Source organism: Temnothorax nylanderi, unplaced genomic scaffold (assembly GCF_030848795.1).
Source record: "Temnothorax nylanderi isolate EJ_2023f unplaced genomic scaffold, tnyl_v1.0 TNYL_tig0417_pilon, whole genome shotgun sequence".
Classification (NCBI taxonomy): Eukaryota; Metazoa; Arthropoda; class Insecta; order Hymenoptera; family Formicidae; genus Temnothorax; species Temnothorax nylanderi.
The window spans coordinates 1-22,537 of NW_027249479.1; the positions used below are offsets into that span (position 1 = coordinate 1).

The window sequence follows — 22,537 nt, forward strand, 5'->3', positions numbered from 1 at the left end:
TTTTGGATCGGAGATGTGTAATACGGCGTGTTGCGACACTTCCAGATTCGCTGACGACATCGAACTGATGACTGGTAATCGACCTGGCCTCTATTGGTTAATATGTTGGAAGTACCTCAGTCCATTGGCGATGTGAGTATTCTGGTCGCGTCCTTCGCGAGATATTTTTCGAAGGAACCGGTTATCCGGCCTGGGTAGCGAGTAAAGGTGTTACAGAAAGACACGACTGGCCCGTTTGGGCTCTAGTCCTTATAGCCATTCTCATTCTTACTTCTGTTCTATGGATACCCGCAGTCGCTATTTGCAGGTTGGCATTAGTCTCTTAATATAATTATAATATTAATACTAATCAATACTGTATTTTACTTTACGTGCATTTTATATCAATTCTCAACGATGTTTTTCAGATACTTTGGAATTTTTATCATTGATGACAACGAAAAGGCCTGGTTTCCCGCGGCGGATTTGAAAGAATTCCACGGAATCATGCCGCACGAAGTGACAGTGGCTGAGACATTGCTGTTTTGCATCAGGAGTGACGGTTCCGAAGGATTGTGCTGTCCTACGGGCGGCCCCAGTGATGACGAGGACGAGGACCTCACCTAGGATCAATCTCGATCGCGACGCGCGTTTCCGTGGATGATCTTGCCTCGAGAAACGTTCCATTTCATCCTGTGACGATCATTTTCGACTGCTGCTGTTTGGTCGAAAGTGGCTGCAATCCTTTGGTGAATCTGGTCGATTTGTAGTTAGCGCATCCGCGCGGTAGGATCTTGTCTATTGTGTCAATTAACGTAAGCTTGGGCGGTAGGGGCCGTTTCTTCATAATGCAAAGACGGAGATACATTCGTGAAAGACATTAATTTTATTTTTATTTTTTTTTTTCAATCAACTTTAACAATTGTTAACTATCAAATTCACATTTTTCCTCAAAGATTCTCTTTTAAGATTCTCTGATTAAAGAATAGTATTTGGAATTTAAGTATCTAGTACCGAGACAAGGGATTTTCGATAAAGATATAAGAGATTTATTTTTCGAGAACATTTGTGAATGTATCTTCATCTAACATATATAACTCGTTTGCAATTTTGAGTTTCTTAAGTGATATTAACTATGCGAAATGGCTTTCGAAGCTTCGCGGATACTGAAGAATACTAGACTAACCATCTGCACAGTTTTCGAGCGAACAACATAATCGCGCGTCGCGTGGACGGAAATAAAAGGTAATCTTTCACGGAGAAAATTGCCTATTATACAAGTTAACGATGAAACATTTACTCTTTAGCAATTGCGATTAACGTCAGATTTAATAAGATTAGCGGTAGGAGCCGTCCAGTGGACTTGGGTGGGTATACCCGAAACGTTGTTTTAGATAGGTAGGATCTCGGATCAGAGCACTTGGATCCTTAGTTCTATGGATATTTGAAGATTCGGGATTTTGAAAATCAACGGATCTAAATATCTAATTCCATAAGTACTCAAGAATCCAGGAATGCAAGTAAGTAAATAAATAAGATGGAGATATTCAGGTATTTAAAAGCATAAGACAAGCACAGATCTATAAGGATCTAAGAATTTAAGTATATCAAGATATATAAATATGTGAAAGAATATGAAATTCTGCCAAAGATCTAAGGATCCAAGAATCCACGATTGATTACGTGGACTGATAATGTGACAATAAAGAGGATAAAATTGATGACAATAATAATTGGAATAAATCATGCTTGATTGACAATAATGTTAACAGTGCGCAATATGCGATGCGCGCACTCGAGGATGCCTGGAAAGCCGAAAGGCAATTAATTCGACCGATAGAATTGGTTTCTTCAGGTTAAGAGATATTATCATCGTCCCGGCCATAGATTAATCAACTAATTAGTTTCACGTAGGTCAATTATTCTGATTTTCATCCCGTTGCGCATGTTCAAATTCGACCTGATGTGGAATATATTATTTAAAAAAATATATATATATACATATAAATATACGCATCGTCGTATTTGATTAAAGGAATGAGTTAAAATCCAGGTCGGAATTGAACATTAAAGATGTTTCCGAATATTCCACGGAATCTTCCTGCTCGCATTCCTTTGCGACAATACTCAAACGGCCTGATATCTTCCAGTGATATTTTAAACTTCACTCTTTGCACTCTGAACATTTTTCTGTGTTAATCGTGTTAAAAAAGAGATATTGATTGCATTATTTTATACAGGAAACTATTACATCTAGTTATATATACATATATATAGTATATATTCAGTTATATGATTATATATAGATTGGTTTTCTCATAGCAATGTATAGGAACATAGATACACAAGTTTCTCACGTTACCGAAGTCACAAAGAAGACTAACAAGATTTTCTAGATCCACGTTCAAACAAGATATTCTAGTGCAAAGAGTTAATGAATTAATGACTACTCGGTTGTGGAGTATTCGCCTAAAACGTACAAATTAACGCGGACAATAAGTAGGATTTCGTTTCTTCGAGTTATCTATTAGCAAAAGTAAGCAGAAAGATAACTGCATTAGCAATCGTTAAGCGACTACTTAAATAATAAACAATAGGAGTCCTCAATTAAGCAATGACGAAAATCGTCATCGTTTAATTAACGACGAAAGATGAATCATATCTTGATATCATATCATTTGTTACAATGCACATACTAGTTTTTTATCTTATACTCGCTCGATCTTCCTAAAAAAAAAAAGAAGACTCCTTTAGAGGTCAGATGCGTTTTATAACGTGCTCTTAAAAATTTTGATATTATTTATATGAATTGACGACGATCTTCTTTTGTTCTTTAGTGAATACTACATATTTCTTGACTGAACTTATCTTCCATTTGACATCTTTAAATTCTAATGTTTTAAAACACAATCGACAATCTCTCGAATTTAATTTTGTTAAGAGGGTAAGGCTAAAAAAAATATTTAAAAAAGAGGGAAAATATTGCAGCAGTTCATTATCGCGCTGCTATTATTGTTGGAACTACAAAGAGAGTGATCTATCCTATCGCATTTTTGTTAACCGTATATTGTCGATGTAGCTTGCGCAATAACTTAAAACAATACACCGACAGCGGACGGTAGTAATTATTATTACATATAATTGCGACGATTGCGATACATATACAATATTGCGTATACGTAAAACTGTACATATATATATAGATATATACATACATGAATATATTGTTGTCAGTTGAATGTTAAAATAAATACCTTGAGTGGATTCAGATTTCTTTTCACTAGTGATATTTGAGAAATCAAAATTTCTTCCAACATGCAATATTTAAAACGCGAGATTTTGGTGGCAAAATAAATAGTTTATTATTTATGGTAAAACAAGAATTACAGATCCTACATAGCGCTTATTATCCTATGTTTTTCTTGAGCCACTGTGTGTGTTGGAACTTTCAGTAAACTCTTGAGCTTTTGTTCAACTCTTTAAAATTTCGATTTCATGTTTTTATTGAACGCAACTTACGAAAATTTCATCTTTACAAACCAGAAAATTGCTGATATACGAAGGTAAGTTAATAAGTTCTATATATAATTAATAATATATGTAGCACTTACGGAATTATATATAACTTGTGTTTAAAAACGATCGTTATTAGTGTTAACTATTCACTAATACTTACGTTCGATAACAATAGCTTCCACGTCTCATATGGCGTGTAAAAATATTTCACGGTAACAAGATTATACTTAGTCCTTTACATGTACAGTCTACTATTTTACACTCACGAGATTTTTCTGGATGTATCTTTCTTTAAATCTCTTCATCAAAAGCTCACATCTTCTTCCATCGCTGAAAATCGCCACCACCTTAACTTAAACCTATGGCAGTAAGCTGCATATCGGCATCAGTAATGCAAGGCCCATTCATTCTCCTGCAGAAAAGTGTCGACCACTTCTTTCATCGCCAAGTTCGGGATAAGCTGGTCCTGCGTCAAACGCACGCGCGTAACTGGATCGAAGTGACCGACCCGTTGGAGATGCTCCTCGATGTCCTTTCGCTCGTACGTGATACCGCTGGGTGTAATCACCGGCTCCTGCAGGATTTCGAAGCTAATCTTGCCGCACAAGTAATCGGGTACCTCTCTTTTCTGCGAAAAATATATTTGTATTAATAGGATTAATAAAATTGTATTATGAATTGTATATGAAGAATACAGGGGAAAAACGGATAATCCGGAGTAAGTCCATCCAGAGTAATGTTGGATTCTGATCGTTCTTCCCTACAAGCGCATGGATTATGATTGTTTTTCTTCAGCACGGTATATCTTTCAGCCTTATTTCTTATTTCCAATGAATTGTAACTGTTTTTGCTCAAAACAGATAAGAAAACAGATAAAAGTTCTTTGAAAATGCCACAAGATAGCATGATCAGATCAATTTCGACAAAAAGTGGACTTTGATCGTTTTTCTCCTGTACCCTTCATATAGATTGCATTAACAGAATCATGGACTATGAAATCAAAGAATCGTTCTAAAAAAAGCAACAGGTAAAAAGAGATACATACCCGCCTTCTGTCGTCGATCTTAGCGAAGAGATCATTGAGTCTTGATATACAGGTATCTCTCTTCTCCTCGATCTCCTCTTTTCTCCTGGCAAATTCGGCCGAGCTCGTTTCAACATCCGAATCCTTTGCCGTCTCCTGTTCTTGCAGAGTCGCCAAATTACGTTTCGCGTCGTCTACGATCAGCTGATTCAGATAAGTCTGCAGTTCGATGTCCTGGCAAATTCTTTGTTCCTCCCTTATTTGGAATCGACGTTTCTTGGCTAGGCGCAATACGCTAGTGATGTCGTCGCCGTAGTTCAGCTTCTGCTCCTTCGCCAGGTCTACAGCTACGTTGTTTCAGATAAGTGTATTACGAATCTGCTTTATACTTGGGAAAGTAGCAAGATAATGCAAGTATGTCTCGCTATATTTAGTATTTACCTCTTTGCAGATACTTGACGGCTTCGTCGAAGAGCTCCAATTCCAGTAGGGCGAGTCCCAGGAAGAAGTGACCCTTCATCAAACAGGGATCTATATCTAAGGCCCATCTGCAGTCCTTGCACACGGATTCCCATCGTTTCAACTTTAAATGGCACAGCGCCCGATTTGTGTAATATAACGCTTGGCCTGGATTCTTCATCTGAGATAAATAAACAAAAAAATATTAACAATACATTTATTATTTAATTTTTAAAAATATTTTTTTATCCATAATCAAGAAAAGAGAATCGTCTTCATAGAGCAAAATTGCTTTCTTCTTCATTCGCGAACGCGCGACGGATTTAAATCTCCCTCACTTTCGCCGAATTCTAGTTCGAACGTCGGACGCTAGGGGTACCGTCGAGCCGTTATCATCACGCGTGCTACGTGATTCGTGATTCAAAACAAAAAATATTTTGCTGCAACAACAACTGTAGCGAGCGAGTAGGCGCATAAAGGCGCGCCACAATTCAGAATCACGATTCACGATCGTGCGATATTGAGCGCGCGCTAGGAATGTCATTAGCACTTACGATCGCCTTCGTGTAGCAACTGGCCGCGTCCTCGTATTTGTGTAGATCGAAGAGACGGTTTCCCTGTTCCTTCAGTTCCTTGTCGGACAGGTTCGCCGTCGAATACATCTTACTCATGATGGCGGCTGGTGGTCACGTCGCATGCACGATTAATTAGTCTCTTTTCTTCCCTTTGCGATTGAAAACGCACGAGTGCGAAAGCGACCCGCGACACCCTTTGTCTAACCTCAAACGGACGCCCGATATTTCATCTTTGTTCCGTCCACGGTCCTCGACTCGACGCGACCTTACACAGAAAGTGGAGTTAGTAGAGTGAGTCTGCAAGCTCGATGCGACTGCCATCTAAAGTAATATTTTGTTAATAAAAAGGCGGGAAACTTGCCTTACCGGCAGAAGATTTTTTTACAGAATTCACTTTTATTTGTGGTACGTAATTGTCGGGTACTACTTTAGCGTGTACTGCTAGATGACAGTTCATGTATATATTATGGATTTTGGCGTATAATGAAAAAAAATGTATTCGTGTATAATGAAAAAAATAATTCCAACTGTACCCCAGTACAGTAGGCCTGATCCCAATACTTACCACTATTTGTTTTGTTTAATAATAATAATAAAAAATTGTGGCATAATTAGTAAACTATTAGTTTTAAAATATTCTTTACATATTATAATTTATCTATAAAATATAAGGTTTATCTACTAATAAGTCATAAATATAATATATTAAAGAGCTGAGACTCGATCAGCTTACTGTAAGGTACTAAACGGTACAAATAAAACTAGGACGATACTCATAATCCGATCTTAAGACTCCATCCAACCAACGGAATGCATCTCGAGAGACAATCTTGAATATAATTAAGATCAAACTATAAATACCGGCCTAAGTCTAAAATACGATATTATGTAACATACATACAGTGTGTCTATATGTGGCCATATACACGGAAAGAACGATTGTGCTGAAGTATCTAAAAATTTAGCTATAGATATAGGTAGATTTAAAAATAATTTTGTTGCACATCAAAATAATTATAGTAGGTCGCTGAAGTATAATATGATGATAATGCTGTAAAAAAATGTTTAACATTTCAGCAATTAGTTTGAGTGTTCTACATAATTATTTTAATGGTGCAAAAAAATTATTTTCAGATCTGTATCTAACTAAATTTTTAGGTACTTTAGCAAAAAACCGTTCTTTTCGTGTAGAAGAGCTCTAGTCTGTAACTCTTAATGAGTTTCGTTATTGTTATATTGTCGTTGCGCAAGTATGTATATAGTAAAAAAGCTGCGCAACAACAATATAACGATAAAGAAACTGTCATTAAGAGTTACAGTCTCTATTTTTTATAACAAAAAAAATTGTTGGTGTATATATAATAAATAATAATGCGATTCTGCAGTGCAGTCGTTAAATTCATTAAATTCATTATCAATTATCTTGATAAATAGATTTAAAAAAACTGATTCTCTTGTAATGAATAATAACAAATTTTCAAATTTACTATATAACTTTTATAAAAACGTAGATATGTTACGGGCAATTTGATAAATTGGGCATTATGCATAATGGCCGGGCAATATGCATAATTCCCAATTTGTTCGGTCAAAATGATTAATAGAGAAGAATTAATCAAATTGCCCGGTCATTATGCATATTTCCCAATGCTAAATGGTCATTTTGATAAATCACCTTATTTGAGTTAATTTTCCCGGCAATCTTAAGCCCCTTGCACAATAGACGATAGCGATAGCGATAGCGACAGCGACAATGTTGCCAACAAAGGTATAACCTACATAGGTTAGATGACGCGCTTTAAAAGTATTTAACTGTTTAAAGCGCGTCACTAACCTATGTACAAGTTTAGCGACAGAATAGTTGCTTTTTTCAAAGTCATCAGAAAATTTTTTCCACCGAAAGAGAATACAACCGACAATAAGTAATAATTAATCCGTATTTGATAAATAAAAAAACCAAATATCCGAGTTTAGTGTTTTTTTCTTATTTTCTTAACGATATCTTAACAAATTCTAGCAACCCCCAAATTTTATCAACAGTTTTGGATTCGAGGGGCAAAAATACATAGAATTTACCTCTTTTCAATTGATTTCTCGTTGGGGCCCTAATTGTAGACATTTACCGAAAGTTGAAATTATAGACAGACTGCCATTCTTTTTAGAAAGATATTTTAATATGTTAATCACATTTCCCACTTGTCTGTGGGCATTATGCATAATGACCGGTCAGTTTGATTAATTTGAACATTTTGGCTTTTATTATTCAAATGTCCCGAAAGAAGCGGGAATTATGCATATTGCCCGGCCATTATGCATAATGACCGAATTAATCAAATTGCCCGTAACAGATATATTATATATATTAAGGCTGGATATCAAAATAGATACCGAGGACAGCGAAGTCGCTTCGCTTTTCTGCCTCCGTTCTTTACCCGGAGCAAGCTCTTTTACATATGCTTTTCATATCTGCAACATTACAATACACGAGGTGTAATGTGCGAGGAGAACGGACGCGTTTCATTCGACGTCGCGTGAACCCCGCGTTTCGAGAATTCGTCGGCGTAAATTTGTCAGCCATTCAGCTTGATAACAATACGGTATCCGATAGCTATATAGGGCAGTAGGGACCAGTGAGACTCGAAACTTCGCAGCGCGGCTGACTGGGGTGTTGTGACCCAGTTCGTCTGTCCGTTCGTTCGTTCGCTCGTCCGTCCGTCCGTCCGTCCATTCGTTTGTTCGTTCATTCGAAACTTCAGTTCCGTATTCTTCTCCGTACGAGGACAGAAGTTGCCGCCGTTTCCGCCACGGCTTCTTGGTGACAAATTGGACTTGGACGTAATCGCGTTAGTCAAGAACGTTCGGCGTTTGTTAGTTGTTAACGAAACTCGCGGCTTAATTGAATTTGTCTGGCCGGTTCTTGGGTGGTTCTTCGACCACCGACTGATCGGTTTCTCTCGCTCCACGCGGAGAAACTCGACCGGTGAAGCGAGCGCGATCGGTAGCCAGAAGGCCAGAAGGGAGGGTATATACGGTCCAGAATTTATTAGAACACTCGAGAATTAGTTCACACTCTATTAATTCCGGATTGTAGGATCGGTTTAGGCCTGCAGGTCTGCTCGTCGTCATCGGGACTTAGCCATTGATCACGATCGCGCCACACCACGCCCTTCCGTCGAGGCTCGTCTGGCTATTAAACATGTCGATTTGAATTACAGCGATTTGGATTATAACGTGGACTCGCGTCCATATTGAAATAATCGCTTCGGTGAAACAATCGATCTTCGAGAGTTTATTTACTAATTTCCTCGCGACACTAACCAGGAAGATCAAGATCGATATAACAGAAGAGTACACACAGAAAAATATTATTCTACATTTAAGGGGGCTATTCCAGAGGAACATTCTACATTAAAAAAAACTCGAATATGTTTTTACGGCCGTCATTCTATATAATCGGGTGAGATATTACGATTCTGGCGTGCCAAAGATCACGCCGAGTTGCATTGAGGATCGCTGTTCTTTCCTTCAACCGCGTTAATTGAATCTCGATTATCTCCCCCGATATTCCGTGAAACCATTATCCTTTAATTTCAGAGAGCTCATTTACGGTTACGACTGAAAACGAATCTCCAGCGCGCTCAGTAGAATTATGTATATTCGCGGGTCTCGGCGGTGTTCGCAGCTGTGTACCGCTCCGCGCAACCATTACGCTCCCGAACACCTTGTTCGCTTCGAGATCTCCCTGTGATTCGTCGACATACGTATTATTAAACGATACGATAGCGAGAAATTATAGTCGTCTGGCGTCGTCGCATGCATGTATGCATTCGACACGCGTCGAAGTAGCCGGTCAGCTGAAAGGATTCGACCGTACGCGATTACGTACAAAATTACTCAATCCGATGGTAATCTGGCGCTCGAAAATAACGTTCCACCGAAGGCGCTTATGTGAGTGTTCATGTATGTGTGTGTTTGACGGTTCCGGGGCCGCCGGGGTTAAGAAGGGCCGAGGCGATGCCCTGCGCTCACGCTACGGCGCACATAAATATCCTCCTTCGGCGAGCCATACATCCGCGAGGCATCCGCGCATAGCGGGGGTGCATAGGGTTGCATATAGGCCCACCGGGCACGCAGCTGGGCTGTATTATCATTTCTTCCTGTTTCCAGACACGTCAGCCAATCAACCCAAGTTGTATCAAGTCAAGTCAAGTCGAGCCAAGTAAAAAAAAAAAAAGAAAAAAAACCAGTTGATTGAAAAGAAATATAAAATCAAAACTTATATACTCGTATATACATAAAACAATCTATAATCTTCTTACTTCTTATAAGAATTTCAACGTTTTATTTTAACTTCTTTTCTTGATTGAACTATGTAAAATGACTTCATTCAAGCAAGCTTTCTTCGTTTCGCAAAATAATCTCATTTCAAGATTTCCACGTTGAAGCTAAAGAGGATTTCAAGATTTAAAATCAGGAATATTTTTTTTCTGTGTATTTTGACGCGGCGGGCATTTCTTTTATTTACTGGCTATCGTCGGAATCTTATTCAGATTGCTTGCGCAATCGCTGCTTTGAAGAGAGAAAGAAATTCGTCAGTAATAATCAATAAATCTCGATCTGATTTTCATTGTAATCTGATAATTGACGCTTTATCAGGTATTCATCTCGTTAGTGTAACCTTATATTCGTGCAACTTGAATTACTTAGATCCGCAAGATCATTTAATTGCTTGTAATTAGAATTTTATTGGGGTGATTATCTGGGACGATCGATATTACTTTTATAATATCAATTCTCTTCCTGTATCTTCATATATCTAGGAAAAGAAAGTGATTTCTTAAATACCCCACTAAATTGGATGGGTCCACTCCAAGTGATGCGGTAATGGATCGGTCGGTAAATTGGAAAGAACCCAACGCGACGCACAATAACGCAACCCTCAAGTGTGTGTGGACGCGTGAATATAGATTCTCTTTTTACGAGAGACCGGGGAAAGGAATTGATATTCAAGGCGGGTGGATGCGCTCGCATCTCCACGGAAGGCGCCTTACGCGAGTATATACCTGTGCACGTCGAGTATATATACGTATACATGTTGAGAATATTCTAATTTAATATCACAAGCCCGCCTCGCCCGTCGAAGCTTCAAGTGCCAATCGAGATTTCCTTACGACTCGCGAACGTTTCACATTCTATTAACTTTTCGTCGATTTCCTCTTCGCGCGTATCTCTTATCCCCCATCCCCTTCCTTACATTTTCTTTATTAATATCTTATAGCAGATAAATATCGAGCGTTTGCATCGATATTTTTCAGCGCGCCGTTATTGACGTATCGCGATATTCGTCATAAGAGTTGCGTAACGGACACGATTTTGTCATTAAGCGAGGCTAGGCGAGACGCTCAAATTCTCATTCAGGAACATAATACCCGATAAATAATTTAATTTACACCAGTTGAATGCCCGGCAGTTTCAAAGCCGATATATTAATCGGATTAGCGAAAATTGACGAAGCAACGCGGACAGATTGATTTCTACCGGTAATTGCTTTCACATCGCCACGTAATTAATATACGTATAAGTCCGCAGCGCGCGCAGCTCGATGAATAGACGTATGCGAACAAATCGGCAGGAATGTCCGGAAAATTTTAAATACAAAGCTAAATAACGCGTCTTCGACAAATAATGATGAAAATATTATCGATAATTTTCCGTTATTACGGTTGATTGATATCGATCGGGTTTTACACACACGCTACGCATGTGAGAGGATCGATAAACATTTATGTACATACATATTACCTATGAGGCTTTTATTGCACGCGTGTCGTACGGGGTTTGTTGCGCAACAGTTTCCTCTCTTGCGGAGAAGGACGTGTCTGCAGGTCGACCCGGATTTATAAAATCGCGTGGAGATACACGGTTATTCTGCTGTTGATTTGATATTTCAGTTTAATACCTGAATGCATCGGTTTTGCCAGATCGGCGAAGGGGGAGGGGGGGGGATATCACAAGTGGACCGGAATATCAACAATTGTTTTCATCGGCGAATAGAAATATCTATCGTGCCCACATATGGTTTTATTCAATAGACAAGGGATATTTAATAGAACGATCAAAGCCATTCCCGCTGCAAAGCCCGTTCTGCTCTTTGATTGTTGCCCCGAAACGTATATCGGTATAGATATGTGTTATAGATGTGGATCTCGCCGTGCGAAATAGAAAAATCGACCACTCGCGATCGGCTTTACTATCGCCGAAATTGCACGTGCGATTTCTTTTTTCTTTTTTTTTTTTTTTAATAATCGATTATAGATTTATCAACTAGAAGAGAAAATATGAGCTCTCTTTCCGAAACAGATATCGGGGTCAGTTCAAATAATAATGCCAAAATAAATTCGAAATAATAACACCGAAATAAATTCGAGCGGTGTAATAAAGTCCCGAATAAAGTCGAAATAAAGTCGAAATATAATATCATATAACGCCGCGTTTCGCGATGGGTGTAATTAGCAACGGGGAGAGAAACGAATCGATATACTCGTCGCGGGATATATAAGAAGAACCCCTTCGAAGAAATTTCATTGCAACGACGGCGGATAACGAATTCCGAAGCTCGTCACGCTTGTCACGGCGCCGGGCTACTTACTCGACTTGTATAATTATTCGATACCCGAACCGCCGCCGTTGTCGACGTGGCGGGAACTTAGCGATTCCACGGGGGACGCGCGTGTTGCAATGCCCCGGGTAAAATTTCTTGACGGTTCGAAGAGACGAGGACCCCCGCTGAATATCAATGTACGGAAGTCTGTCTCACCGGTCTCGCCGTCCGGAAGACCGACCAATCGATTTCCGCGCTAGGTTGTTTCGGGGACGACGTGTAGCAGTATCCCCCCTAAAGTGATGGGATTCGGGGCGTCCCTGCACCCCCCAACGCGCGTTTATCCTTCTCGGATTTCTTTCAAATGTAACGCCATTACTATAGGTACAATTTCGCGGAAAGTTATGCAGCGTAAGAGAACAATCGATACTGAAAACTCCCATTGAGCGCGAGATGGTCCGTTTTCACGAAAGTAGATAAAAATTCTACAGTATTTTTAAATCACTACATCGCAGTTTTTTTTTATTATTATAGTATTTGTTTATGATTTCTTACATATTCGCGTATTTAGAGAAAAAAGTGGCACTAACAACTAAAAAACTCAAGAGAAATAATAGCATGTCAACTACTATTAATAAGTTGCGATAAGAAAAATGAATTAGTTACCTAAGGAGATATAGTAATGTTAACTAGAGGCCTGAACCAAAAGGATATTTCAGTTCGGTTTCGGTTATGGTTATGGTTTAATAAAACATCAAATAAAACTGTTCCAGTTTCAGTTTCGGTTTCTCGACCAGTAAAGAAAAACCGTTAAAATTACGAATTTTTCGGTTATAGTTATGCGCGCAAAGGGTGAGGGATTTAAAATGATTTTTTTTCTACATTTATTCTGTTATAAACTGTATATGTGTATATATATGTAAGGAGAAAAATAAAAATAAAAAATTCTATTATTTAACAGAATAACAAAAAATGTAGAAAAAATTAATTTATATGTTTGTATTAGAAGACAGAGAAAAAAACAATACCGAAGTATTTGAATTCTTGGTCGACGAAAAAACGTGGATATTTTTTCTCTTCAAAAGAACAGAAATAATGTAAATAGATAGAATATTTAAAATAATAAAAGTATAAATGAATTATATATAGAGTAAGAACCGAAAAACCATAAATTAAAAACAATTTTATTGGTTTGATTATGATTTCGGTGTTATAAACTCTTTAAAATTTGGTACTACTATTTACGGTTTCGGTTCAACTAAAGAAAGGGTTATGGAACAGTTTTCAGTTTCGCTTCCAGTTTGGTCCGGGTTCCTATTGTTAACCATTTGTAATAAATATGATAGAATACGAATAGTGTACAAAAGAATGTAAAATCGTTTCATTAAAAATATATTATTGAATTATAAGAAATATGTATTATGGCATAATGACTCATTTTAGAAGAATATCTAAACCGAAAGAGAATATTAATTGTCACAATCTATCGAAACTAACTATATATTATAGTTATTCCATTATTTCACTACTATATACTTAATAGTTACGTGCAACTATTACAAGTGAGATAATTATATCACCAAAGTTCGACTAACAATTTCAATATTCAATTCGTTAATAATAAGACAAATAAGAGCGGAACGCATATCTGAAATGTTCTAATATAAAAAGACAAAAGAATAGTATCAATCATCAAGAAGAAACATTGGACTTAAATAAGGATTATTTACCGATTGTAGGAAGACTTTCACATAACTGACATGTTTAGTTTATTTATTTTTATATCTATATTTAATTTTATTTTTGACCTGTTCTTATTTCTTAACGTGTTTTATTTATTGATCTTCTCGCGATATTTATTATTCTTCATGATATTGCTGGGTACCCTTCACTCTTGTAAAAGCAATGTGTTTAGTCCACGCGCTGAAGTCAGGAGGAGAACATCGACTCCATAACTAATTCAAACATCAATGACTGTTGCGAGCTCAACTGTTTGATAAGTAGCTACAAATCATTTTCACACATAATTTCTGGAGTAGCTAACCCTTTTTGTTTTTATAAAAAAAGGGAGCAGTTGATCCCGCGACATATCAATACTCTCACGTGATAAGCACCCTTGCACCTCAACCATCAGCTAATGGGATACGTCTCCTACTACTTTTGCGATTCTCATAACTGTTTCAAAGAGCATAATCCATTGTATTAATTGTTTGCACTGAAGAGGATCTGACAGATAGATCGAAACGTAAGTAATTTATATGTATTAAAATTTTTTTATGTATTATATATACTCGCTATAACAGCGGCGTTCCGTTCTTATTTGCCTTATTATTAACGAATTGTTTATTGTGAGAGCGTTTGTCTTATTTACGAATTTCAATATTGTTGCTGCAGCTACAAATACGCAACATTTGTTGTCGCGATAGTTCTTAACACTTCTTACTTTTGTTTTTTCACTTTTCGTGATTTTATAAAATTAAATTTATAGAATTAAATTTCAGAATTGTCAAAAATTGTCAAAAATGTTACAGTAACCAGAATATTTCGTTTTCTCTGTACGCTTTTTTAAGAATCACATTAATCCAAATATCATATGTAAAATAAATTGAAAGAGAAAAATATTAAAAAAAGAGATATGTGGGGAAAGACTGATTAATAAACTAAGGACAGAAAAAAACGAATCAATATATATGTATCAAACAAAAATGGTAGTGCAATGAGTAAAATCCATTAAAATATTAAAATAGATTCTTCATACAGAAAAATAAATTTCGATCTATTCGGATATTTTTATCTGAGTGCTACGTATAACGTAAGTAATACGTATTAAAAATTGTTGTTAACAAATATATTTTTGACAAACAAAATTCGAAAGACATTAGTAGTAAGTAAATGAAAATCTTATTAAATTAAATTATTTAATTATTTCAAAAATATACTGAAACGAGTTTGATTAAAATAAGAGTGAGAGAAAGAGATATTAAAATTATTAGAGTAATTTAAGCAACGTTGAGCAAAAAATTAGAAGCATAATGAGTAGATGGTAGCATCACGAAATAAACAAATAAATCTTTCTTTCTACACATACGTTTCACAGTATCGATATAAAATTTTAAGGGGTATTCCAAAGATAGTATTCCAAAGAAAATTTATTAAGACACGTGAAATTAATTACAAACCGGTAATTGTGCTATAATGTAGTTGTCGAACCGATACACATAGACGAGCAACTGTACCGTCTACGATGCAGCTGTGCGAGTTCATTACTTGTTTCGCGATTGTTAAGCCACTTGTGTAATCTTCCGCACTTATCAGGCGATGAACAAAAGCACGTCATTAAAGGTAGAAAAGAAGAGAACTCACGGTTAACGCAATGTCGCAAACAGCGCGCATCAGTTTCATGATACAACTCGCGCGAAAATATTTGTTCTACTAACAGCGCGTCCGCGTTAAAACAGAGGCCGGCCCGCGCAAACAATGGCAGCACGGTATCAGATCGATGTTTTTTCCTCTAACGAAAACGTTGAATCAGTGCAAGCGGTGCATTTGCAGAGAAGTATGTAAAATTGCATTGCCGGGAGTAATCGCTCGTCACAATCGACACGGCGCGGCGCGACGCGATGCGATGGGCCAATAGCGGCGCGGTCGTGTATATTGCAATAAAAATGCGAATGGAATTACAAAATCTCCGCCGTTTCCGATCACTTTTGATCTTCGAATGTTCCGGTATTTAAAAATGTAACCGTACATTTCCGGATTATTTCCAATACGAACCGGTATTCCGCGGATGTATCTTAAGCTTCTATTTTTGTCAATATACACGAAGAAGTGAATGGTTCCGATATGAAAAGGTAATAGTACCAATATCTAAAAGTTGATCTGACGCTTGATTAATTAACGTCATTCAGTGGTGGATATTTCCTGTTCGAATTTGAAGAATCAAATCTGATTTAATTATTAAAACTATTTATCGTGGGGGTATTTATTGTGGAAATTGATGTGCCCGGCAAAAGTGAGAATGATACATTAACACCTGTGCAACTAAAATTCAATTGTTGCGCGTTATTGTCGATTCGTGGAGAAGTTTATTCCATTAAAATGGTTTCGTCTCTTCAAAGTCGTTAATTATTTTATTCATTCTTGACCGAGATGAATATATATAGTATCATATTGAGTGTGCAGAATTTTATCGTGTAAGTATAATTTCTGCATTATGAAATGTCCATCAATGTAGCTTGAACAAATAGACCAGCTCACATGATTTGAATCTAAAGATTATCACGAGTTTTAAAATAATTTTTCAACCCCGCAGATTAAATATTAATTTCTTTACCTCGAATATAGCAGTGTCCGAATGGCATAATTAAAACTAATTGCAGCACAATTACAAAGTAATATTTTACAATTATTTTATGTGTATTATTTATTAAATAAAAATAATCTTGAAATATTTTTATCACAAAAATATCTCTCTATTGAATATTTGAAGTATTGAATATTTTATTTCTGTGATTTGTGCAGAGGTACTAATTTAATATTACTTTATATATTAGTATATTAATTTCTTGTAGAATGTATTTTTTACAGATATAGGTTTTCCAAATGTATCCGAAATGTAGTAAAAAATGTATAGTTTGTCGTTTATACATATATTTTACACGGTTTGTATTGATTTCCCGATGTCGCATGACTTTTGTTTTTTCTATCTCGGCTTCGTGAACTGCGGAGTGCGGATATTGGCTTTGTTAGTTGACTCTGTTAATTAATGCTTAATTAACAGAAATCCGGGCAAGCACTCAAATCTGGCCTTTTCACTCAACTTTTTATAGTATTTTAGAAATCAATGACACGTGCTGCTCAAATTTCAGTGAAACAAAGCTCGCTTTAAACAATCTGAAATTCGCATCAGAATAGAATTCTATTTATTAATTTACGCGTCGTGTAATACGTAATAATAACAAAATATTTGCAGAATTAGAATGCATACGTATATAAAACATATATTAAAATATGAATGCACGTACATCATCAAATATATAACAAGCGAACATTGTAAGCGAGTATGCCACAAGCGCACGGAAAGAACGGTTTTTGAAGTATCTAAAAATTTAGCTAAATACAGATCTGAAAATAATTTTGTTGCATCATCAAAATAATTATAGTAGGTCTCTAAAGTATGCTGTAAAAAGGTTTGACATTTTTAGCAATAAGTTTGAGTGTTCTACATAATTATTTTGATGATCCAACAAAATTATTTTCAGATTGTAGCTAGTTAAATTTTTAGATACTTCAGCAAAATCGTTCTTTCCGTGCACGGACATCACGGATGAACATTGAGTATAATTTCTTAAAACTCAAGATTGTGATGTATTTGAACATATATGCTCTATTTGAAAGATACGAAGTCGAAGATATGAAATCACTTGATAACCTATTCTTGGATATGTCTCTCGTTGTATCTGTGCTGCCACAAATCATACACTTTACACTTACCACAGTACCTGTTGTGTTATCTCGTTGAAAGTTAATTCCACGCATAGGAATGTAGAATCATTTCTGTTTTATAGCGCTCTCGTTGCGCTTTACTCCAGTGCTGTGAGATCGCAGGATCGCGCGAGGCGTTCGTTTTTGTGAGGATTTTGATGTAATTCCATCGAGATGGACTCCAACGCCGAGGAGAGAAAATACATGACGCCGAGGGGCTCGAGGACGTGGGAGTATCTGATCATGTTTAATTGTAAGAGTCGATTTCTAATTTTCGTGCGAAACAATCGTTTACTATCGTCGCTTCGACGATACACAGTAAAAAATAAAACGTAATTTTAACATTTTTTACATGTCCCAGAAAGTCCATTCTAAATTTTAAGTTAAAATGACTCATTCATCATGTGTTACTTGTTGACAAATTAGAAACGTTAATTAATTGACACTAGACTTTACATTTATATTTGTTCTTTTGACTTTATTTTTCAAGTTATATTAACACATGATATTAATTATTTTACAGATTTTACTTAAATTATGTGTAATAGAAACATTTAATTTTAGTAAATTTAATTATTTTGTATGTCAAAGTTTACGATTATTTGAAAATTTACGTTTAACTTTTGTTTATGTGTTAAAATAACTTTAAGACGTGTTGATTTTTTAAAGTAATTGTGTTAAAAGAACTTAAAATAATATTTAATTTCTAAATGACATATATAAAGTGTTAAGTTATCACGTTGACATAAATGTAACACAAATGTGAAAATGTTAAGAAAAAAATAACATAGCTATTGTATGTTAATTTTACAATGAAATAAATCTTGGTAACACAAGAAAATTTTAACATATGGACCGCTTTGTACACACGATTTTTTACTGTGTAATTCTCTATTGTTTCCGCTGATTATTACCGTTGTCGGCACCGATCTCCTCGCTCGAGCGACCGAATTACGCCACGATTACGTTGTGCAATTATGCGAAATCTAGGTTCAATTATGAGCTTATGCATCGGAGCGATCATAGGCTGGGACTCGCCGAGCATTATACAGCTGATGGCATCGGACTCGCCGATCTCGGTTACCGATTCCAACGTTTCCACCCTGGTGGCCATGGTCCCCGTCGGTCACATCCTGGGGCCGATAATCAACCAGCTCATAGTCGACAGGATAGGTCGAAAAAAGGCTATTCTGTTCAGCGGGATATCATCGGTAATCTGTTGGGGCTTGATCGTGATCGCCATGAATATCTGGGTGAGCAAAAGTACCTTCACGAATGCAGATCGTCTTGCGAAACATTAACAAGACGATTCTTTTCTTCATTGTAAATTAATGCTGCGTGTAAAAAATCTATTCAGAGATTCATTTTACATCACAGAGAAAAACACGATTATATTTTTTATGTCTAAATGTAATCTATTAATGTAAATTTCCTCGTTTTTGTAACATCTATATATATAAAGGAAGATGTCCTGACTGACTGACTGACTCACTCACTCACTCACTCATCAACGCCCAGCCCAAACCCCTGAATCGAATTTTTACCAAAAGTATATGAAATAGGGGTAGAATTTTCCGGGGAGTGCCACTATGTGTATAGTTTTTTGTTATCGATTTTCTGGAAACCGGTTTTTCTAATTTTTCGGGAAATAATTGACCGAATCTCAAAGAATTATAGATTAAACAGGGATAGAATTTTCTGGGGAGTGCTATAAAGTGTATAATTTTTCGTTACCGATCTTTTTGGAAGCCGGTACCGAAATTTTTTCAATTTTTCGGGAATTAATTGACCGAATCTTAAAGAATTGTATATGAAGTAGGGGTAGAATTTTCCGGGGAGCGCTATGATGTGTATAGTTTTTGTTACTGATCTTTTTGGAAACCGGTTTTTATAATTTTTCCAATTTTTTGGGAAATAATTGATTGAATCTCAAAGAATTATACATGAAGTAGGGGTAGAGGGAGAGGGAGAGAGAGAGGGAGAGAGAGAGGGAGAGAGAGAGGGAGAGAGAGAGGGAGAGAGAGAGAGGGAGAGAGAGGGAGAGAGAGGGAGAGAAGAGGGAGAGAGAGGGAGAGAGAGGGAGAGAGAGAGGAGAGAGGAGGGAGAGGAGAGAGAGGGAGAGAGAGGGAGAGAGAGGGGAGGAGGGAGAGAGGAGAGGAGAGAGAGGGGAGAGAGAGGAGAGAGAGAGAGAGAGAGAGAGAAGAGAGAGAGAGAGAGAGAGAGAGAGAGAGAGAGAGGAGAGAGAGAGAGAGAGGGAGAGAGAGAGGGAGAGAGAGAGAGAGGAGAGAGAGAGAGAGAGAGAGAGAGAGAGAGAGAGAGAGAGAGAGAGAGAGAGAGAGAGAGAGAGAGAGAGAGAGAGAGAGAGAGAGAGAGAGAGAGAGAGAGACTATTTGCGTGTCTTATTACATATGTCCTCCGGGGCGAAGCCCGGGTAACCAGCTAGTCACAATATATTCTCTTTTAATCTATTTCTTTGACATCGTAATATTCTCTCTTCCAATTTACGGAATATTATGTAGAAGATTTGGGGCCATAGGGCCGGTATTGATGGGAGATCGGAGAAATTAGCGTACTAGCGGAGCAGTCGTGGGGTAGCAGCCTAAGTGCTAGGCGTGTGAACGAAGGATCCCCGAGTTCGAGTCCCGGTCGGCTCCGTTAATTTTTCCCGTCGCTTACAATTAAAAAAAAATTAATAGAATCTAGCGGTATGTTAGTATAATACAATTTCCCTTTGCTACAGGTTCTCTACATAGCCAGGTTCATGGGCGGCCTATGCCTGGGCCAGTTCATGTGCGTATTCACGATGTACATCGGAGAAATTGCGTCGCCGAGCACGCGGGGCGCCGGAGGGGCCGCGAGCACGATCATGTTCAATCTCGGCATTCTCGTGATGTTCATCGTCGCGCCGTACCTGTCGATATCCATAGCGGCGGCCATCTGGCTGGCCGTGTCCGCCGGCTTCACGATCGCTTTCTGCTTCATGCCGGAGTCGCCGTACTACCTGGCCATGACGGGCAAAACGGACAAGGCGGAGATGGCAATGGAAAAGCTGCGCGGTAACATGGACGTCTCGGAAGAATTGCAGGTGATCGTCGAGTCGATGTCCGACGAGAAGCAGCAGCGGAAGACCGGCGGAATAAGGAAGCTGTTAACCGCGCGCGCCAGTCGCCGTGCCTTTATCATCATTAATCTCATCACGATCACCCATCACGTCGGCGGCTTCTTCATGCTGATCGCGTACGGTCAGCTCCTCTTCAAATCAGCTCAGCTCCAGATGATTTCCGATCACACGGCGAATATCGCGATCGGCGTGGTGCAGGTGGTCTCCGCGACCATCACCATCTTCCTGGTCGACAAGCTGGGTCGCAAACCGCTGATACTCTTCTCCGGCTTGATTGCCGCCGCGTCGAATCTCGCGATCGGCATCTTCTTCTACGCGAAGGACTATCTGAACGCGGACGTGTCCGCGTACACGACGGCGTTGCTAATCGCGGCGATGCTGCTGGTGTTCGCCTTCAACTGCGGTCTGCTCCCCATGCAGATGATCATGATGTCGGAGATGTTCGCCACCGAGGTCAAAGCTCTCGCCACGTGCCTCCTGGCTACCACCAGCGGCTGCTTCGGCGTGATAGCGACGAAGACTTACATTCTCGTAGCCGTCACGTGGAACTACGGCCACTCGGTGCCTTACCTAGCATTCTTCGCGATCGTGACGGTATGCACCGCTCTGATTCTTCGCCTCTCGCCCGAGACGAAAGGCAAGACTTTTGTGCAGATACAAAAGGAGCTGAACGATTGAAGCGATCGAAGGGACGAAGAATCGGGGCTTCCGATTCGATCCCGGTGCCATACCGGGAGGAGGGATCCTCTATTAGATACCGAAAGAGCATATTGCCTCTCGTAAATTGTGCGTCTTAAAGAAAGATAATTTCGTACCATAAGAAACCTCTCGCCGAAAATCTCTATCGGGCCGCTCTTCGACGTTCGCTCTTAACGGAGGATCGACAGGAAGGAGGAAATTGAAAATCGCGAGCGGAAAGCCGAAGGAGATGATCTTTCAAGATGCACGAGCGAACGAATTTTTGGGCAACCGCGTTGAGATTGCCCGCGACGTTGATGCCCGTGATAGAAGTGATAGTTTATGCGGCAAGCTCGAGACTCGCCGGAAGTATAGACTGCACCGTATCGATTCGCCGATGCCACGATGACTGCCCGGGTCGTTTATATCTTGCAAGAGAAATAATATATGTGCAGATATAGAAACGACATCAAATAGCCCGAAAAAGAAATAATCAAAATACATTTACATTGCGTAATTGTTCGAAACTAGTTTAAAATCGTAATATTTCATATTTCAAAGAGAGTCCAATTTTACAACAAAATGTCTCTCGTATCATGTTACATTTTTGACAAATCGTCAGGTCAAAAAATATCGCCAGAAATCGAGTATTTGTAAAAAAGACATACCTAAATGTGGTAAAGTATTAAAAATTAAAAATTAAAAGCAACGCGTTGGGAGCGATAAGATTGAATACCGGATTTATCCGTATCACTATGTGGATGACGATTAAATTTTACGTGAGTGATATTGAAGTAGGAATGACCGATATGATGTAAACATGTTTTAAACCAATCTAGTTAAAAATGTAATAAATTAGATTGCCCAGTCCCTTCCGTATTTGTAATTTTTTATTATTATTAAATAATCTTCATCGCGCGGGAAATAGGTGCTTTTTAATTAATCAATAATCGAGTGGTATCTATGGCGATTAATGAAGATGGACTTTTATAAACGACGGAGAGGGTTTCCATTCGGTTTAAATTGAATTGTTCTTCGCGGCGTCTGCTCGAGATAAAAAGTTTCGCCGTTAGCTCGGACGAAAATCAATCATTGCGGTT

General features: G+C 38.1%; 2 protein-coding genes and 1 long non-coding RNA gene across 5 annotated transcripts; 2 read left to right on the plus strand and 1 right to left on the minus strand.

Annotated features, from left to right (window-relative positions):
• Positions 1 to 163: 163 nt before the first annotated feature.
• On the plus strand, positions 164 to 3,243 carry LOC139782492 (uncharacterized). The gene is made up of 2 exons (XR_011720899.1): positions 164 to 307; positions 408 to 3,243. It is a non-coding gene; the product is annotated as an uncharacterized lncRNA (long non-coding RNA).
• A 73-nt stretch (positions 3,244 to 3,316) lies between these two features.
• LOC139782491 (E3 ubiquitin-protein ligase CHIP-like) lies at positions 3,317 to 5,818 on the minus strand. Its single transcript, XM_071721521.1, has 4 exons — positions 5,533 to 5,818; positions 4,961 to 5,159; positions 4,541 to 4,866; positions 3,317 to 4,123 (listed from the first exon to the last, which is right to left on the minus strand). The coding sequence occupies exons 1-4, from the start codon at positions 5,647 to 5,649 to the stop codon at positions 3,881 to 3,883; spliced, it is 885 nt and encodes a 294-aa protein (XP_071577622.1). The 5' UTR covers positions 5,650 to 5,818; the 3' UTR covers positions 3,317 to 3,880.
• A 9,732-nt stretch (positions 5,819 to 15,550) lies between these two features.
• LOC139782493 (facilitated trehalose transporter Tret1-like) lies at positions 15,551 to 22,307 on the plus strand. 3 transcript variants are annotated; one of them, XM_071721523.1, is made up of 4 exons: positions 15,551 to 16,005; positions 17,722 to 17,891; positions 18,629 to 18,891; positions 20,379 to 22,307. In XM_071721523.1, exons 2-4 carry the CDS (start codon positions 17,813 to 17,815, stop codon positions 21,435 to 21,437), a joined length of 1,401 nt encoding a protein of 466 aa, XP_071577624.1. In that variant the 5' UTR covers positions 15,551 to 16,005; positions 17,722 to 17,812; the 3' UTR covers positions 21,438 to 22,307. The 3 variants fall into 3 exon arrangements, with proteins under 3 accessions (XP_071577624.1, XP_071577623.1, XP_071577625.1); XM_071721522.1 differs by having other exon boundaries at positions 15,552 to 16,005; positions 17,746 to 17,891; XM_071721524.1 differs by lacking the exon at positions 15,551 to 16,005 and adding an exon at positions 16,034 to 16,347 and having other exon boundaries at positions 17,746 to 17,891.
• Positions 22,308 to 22,537: the final 230 nt, after the last annotated feature.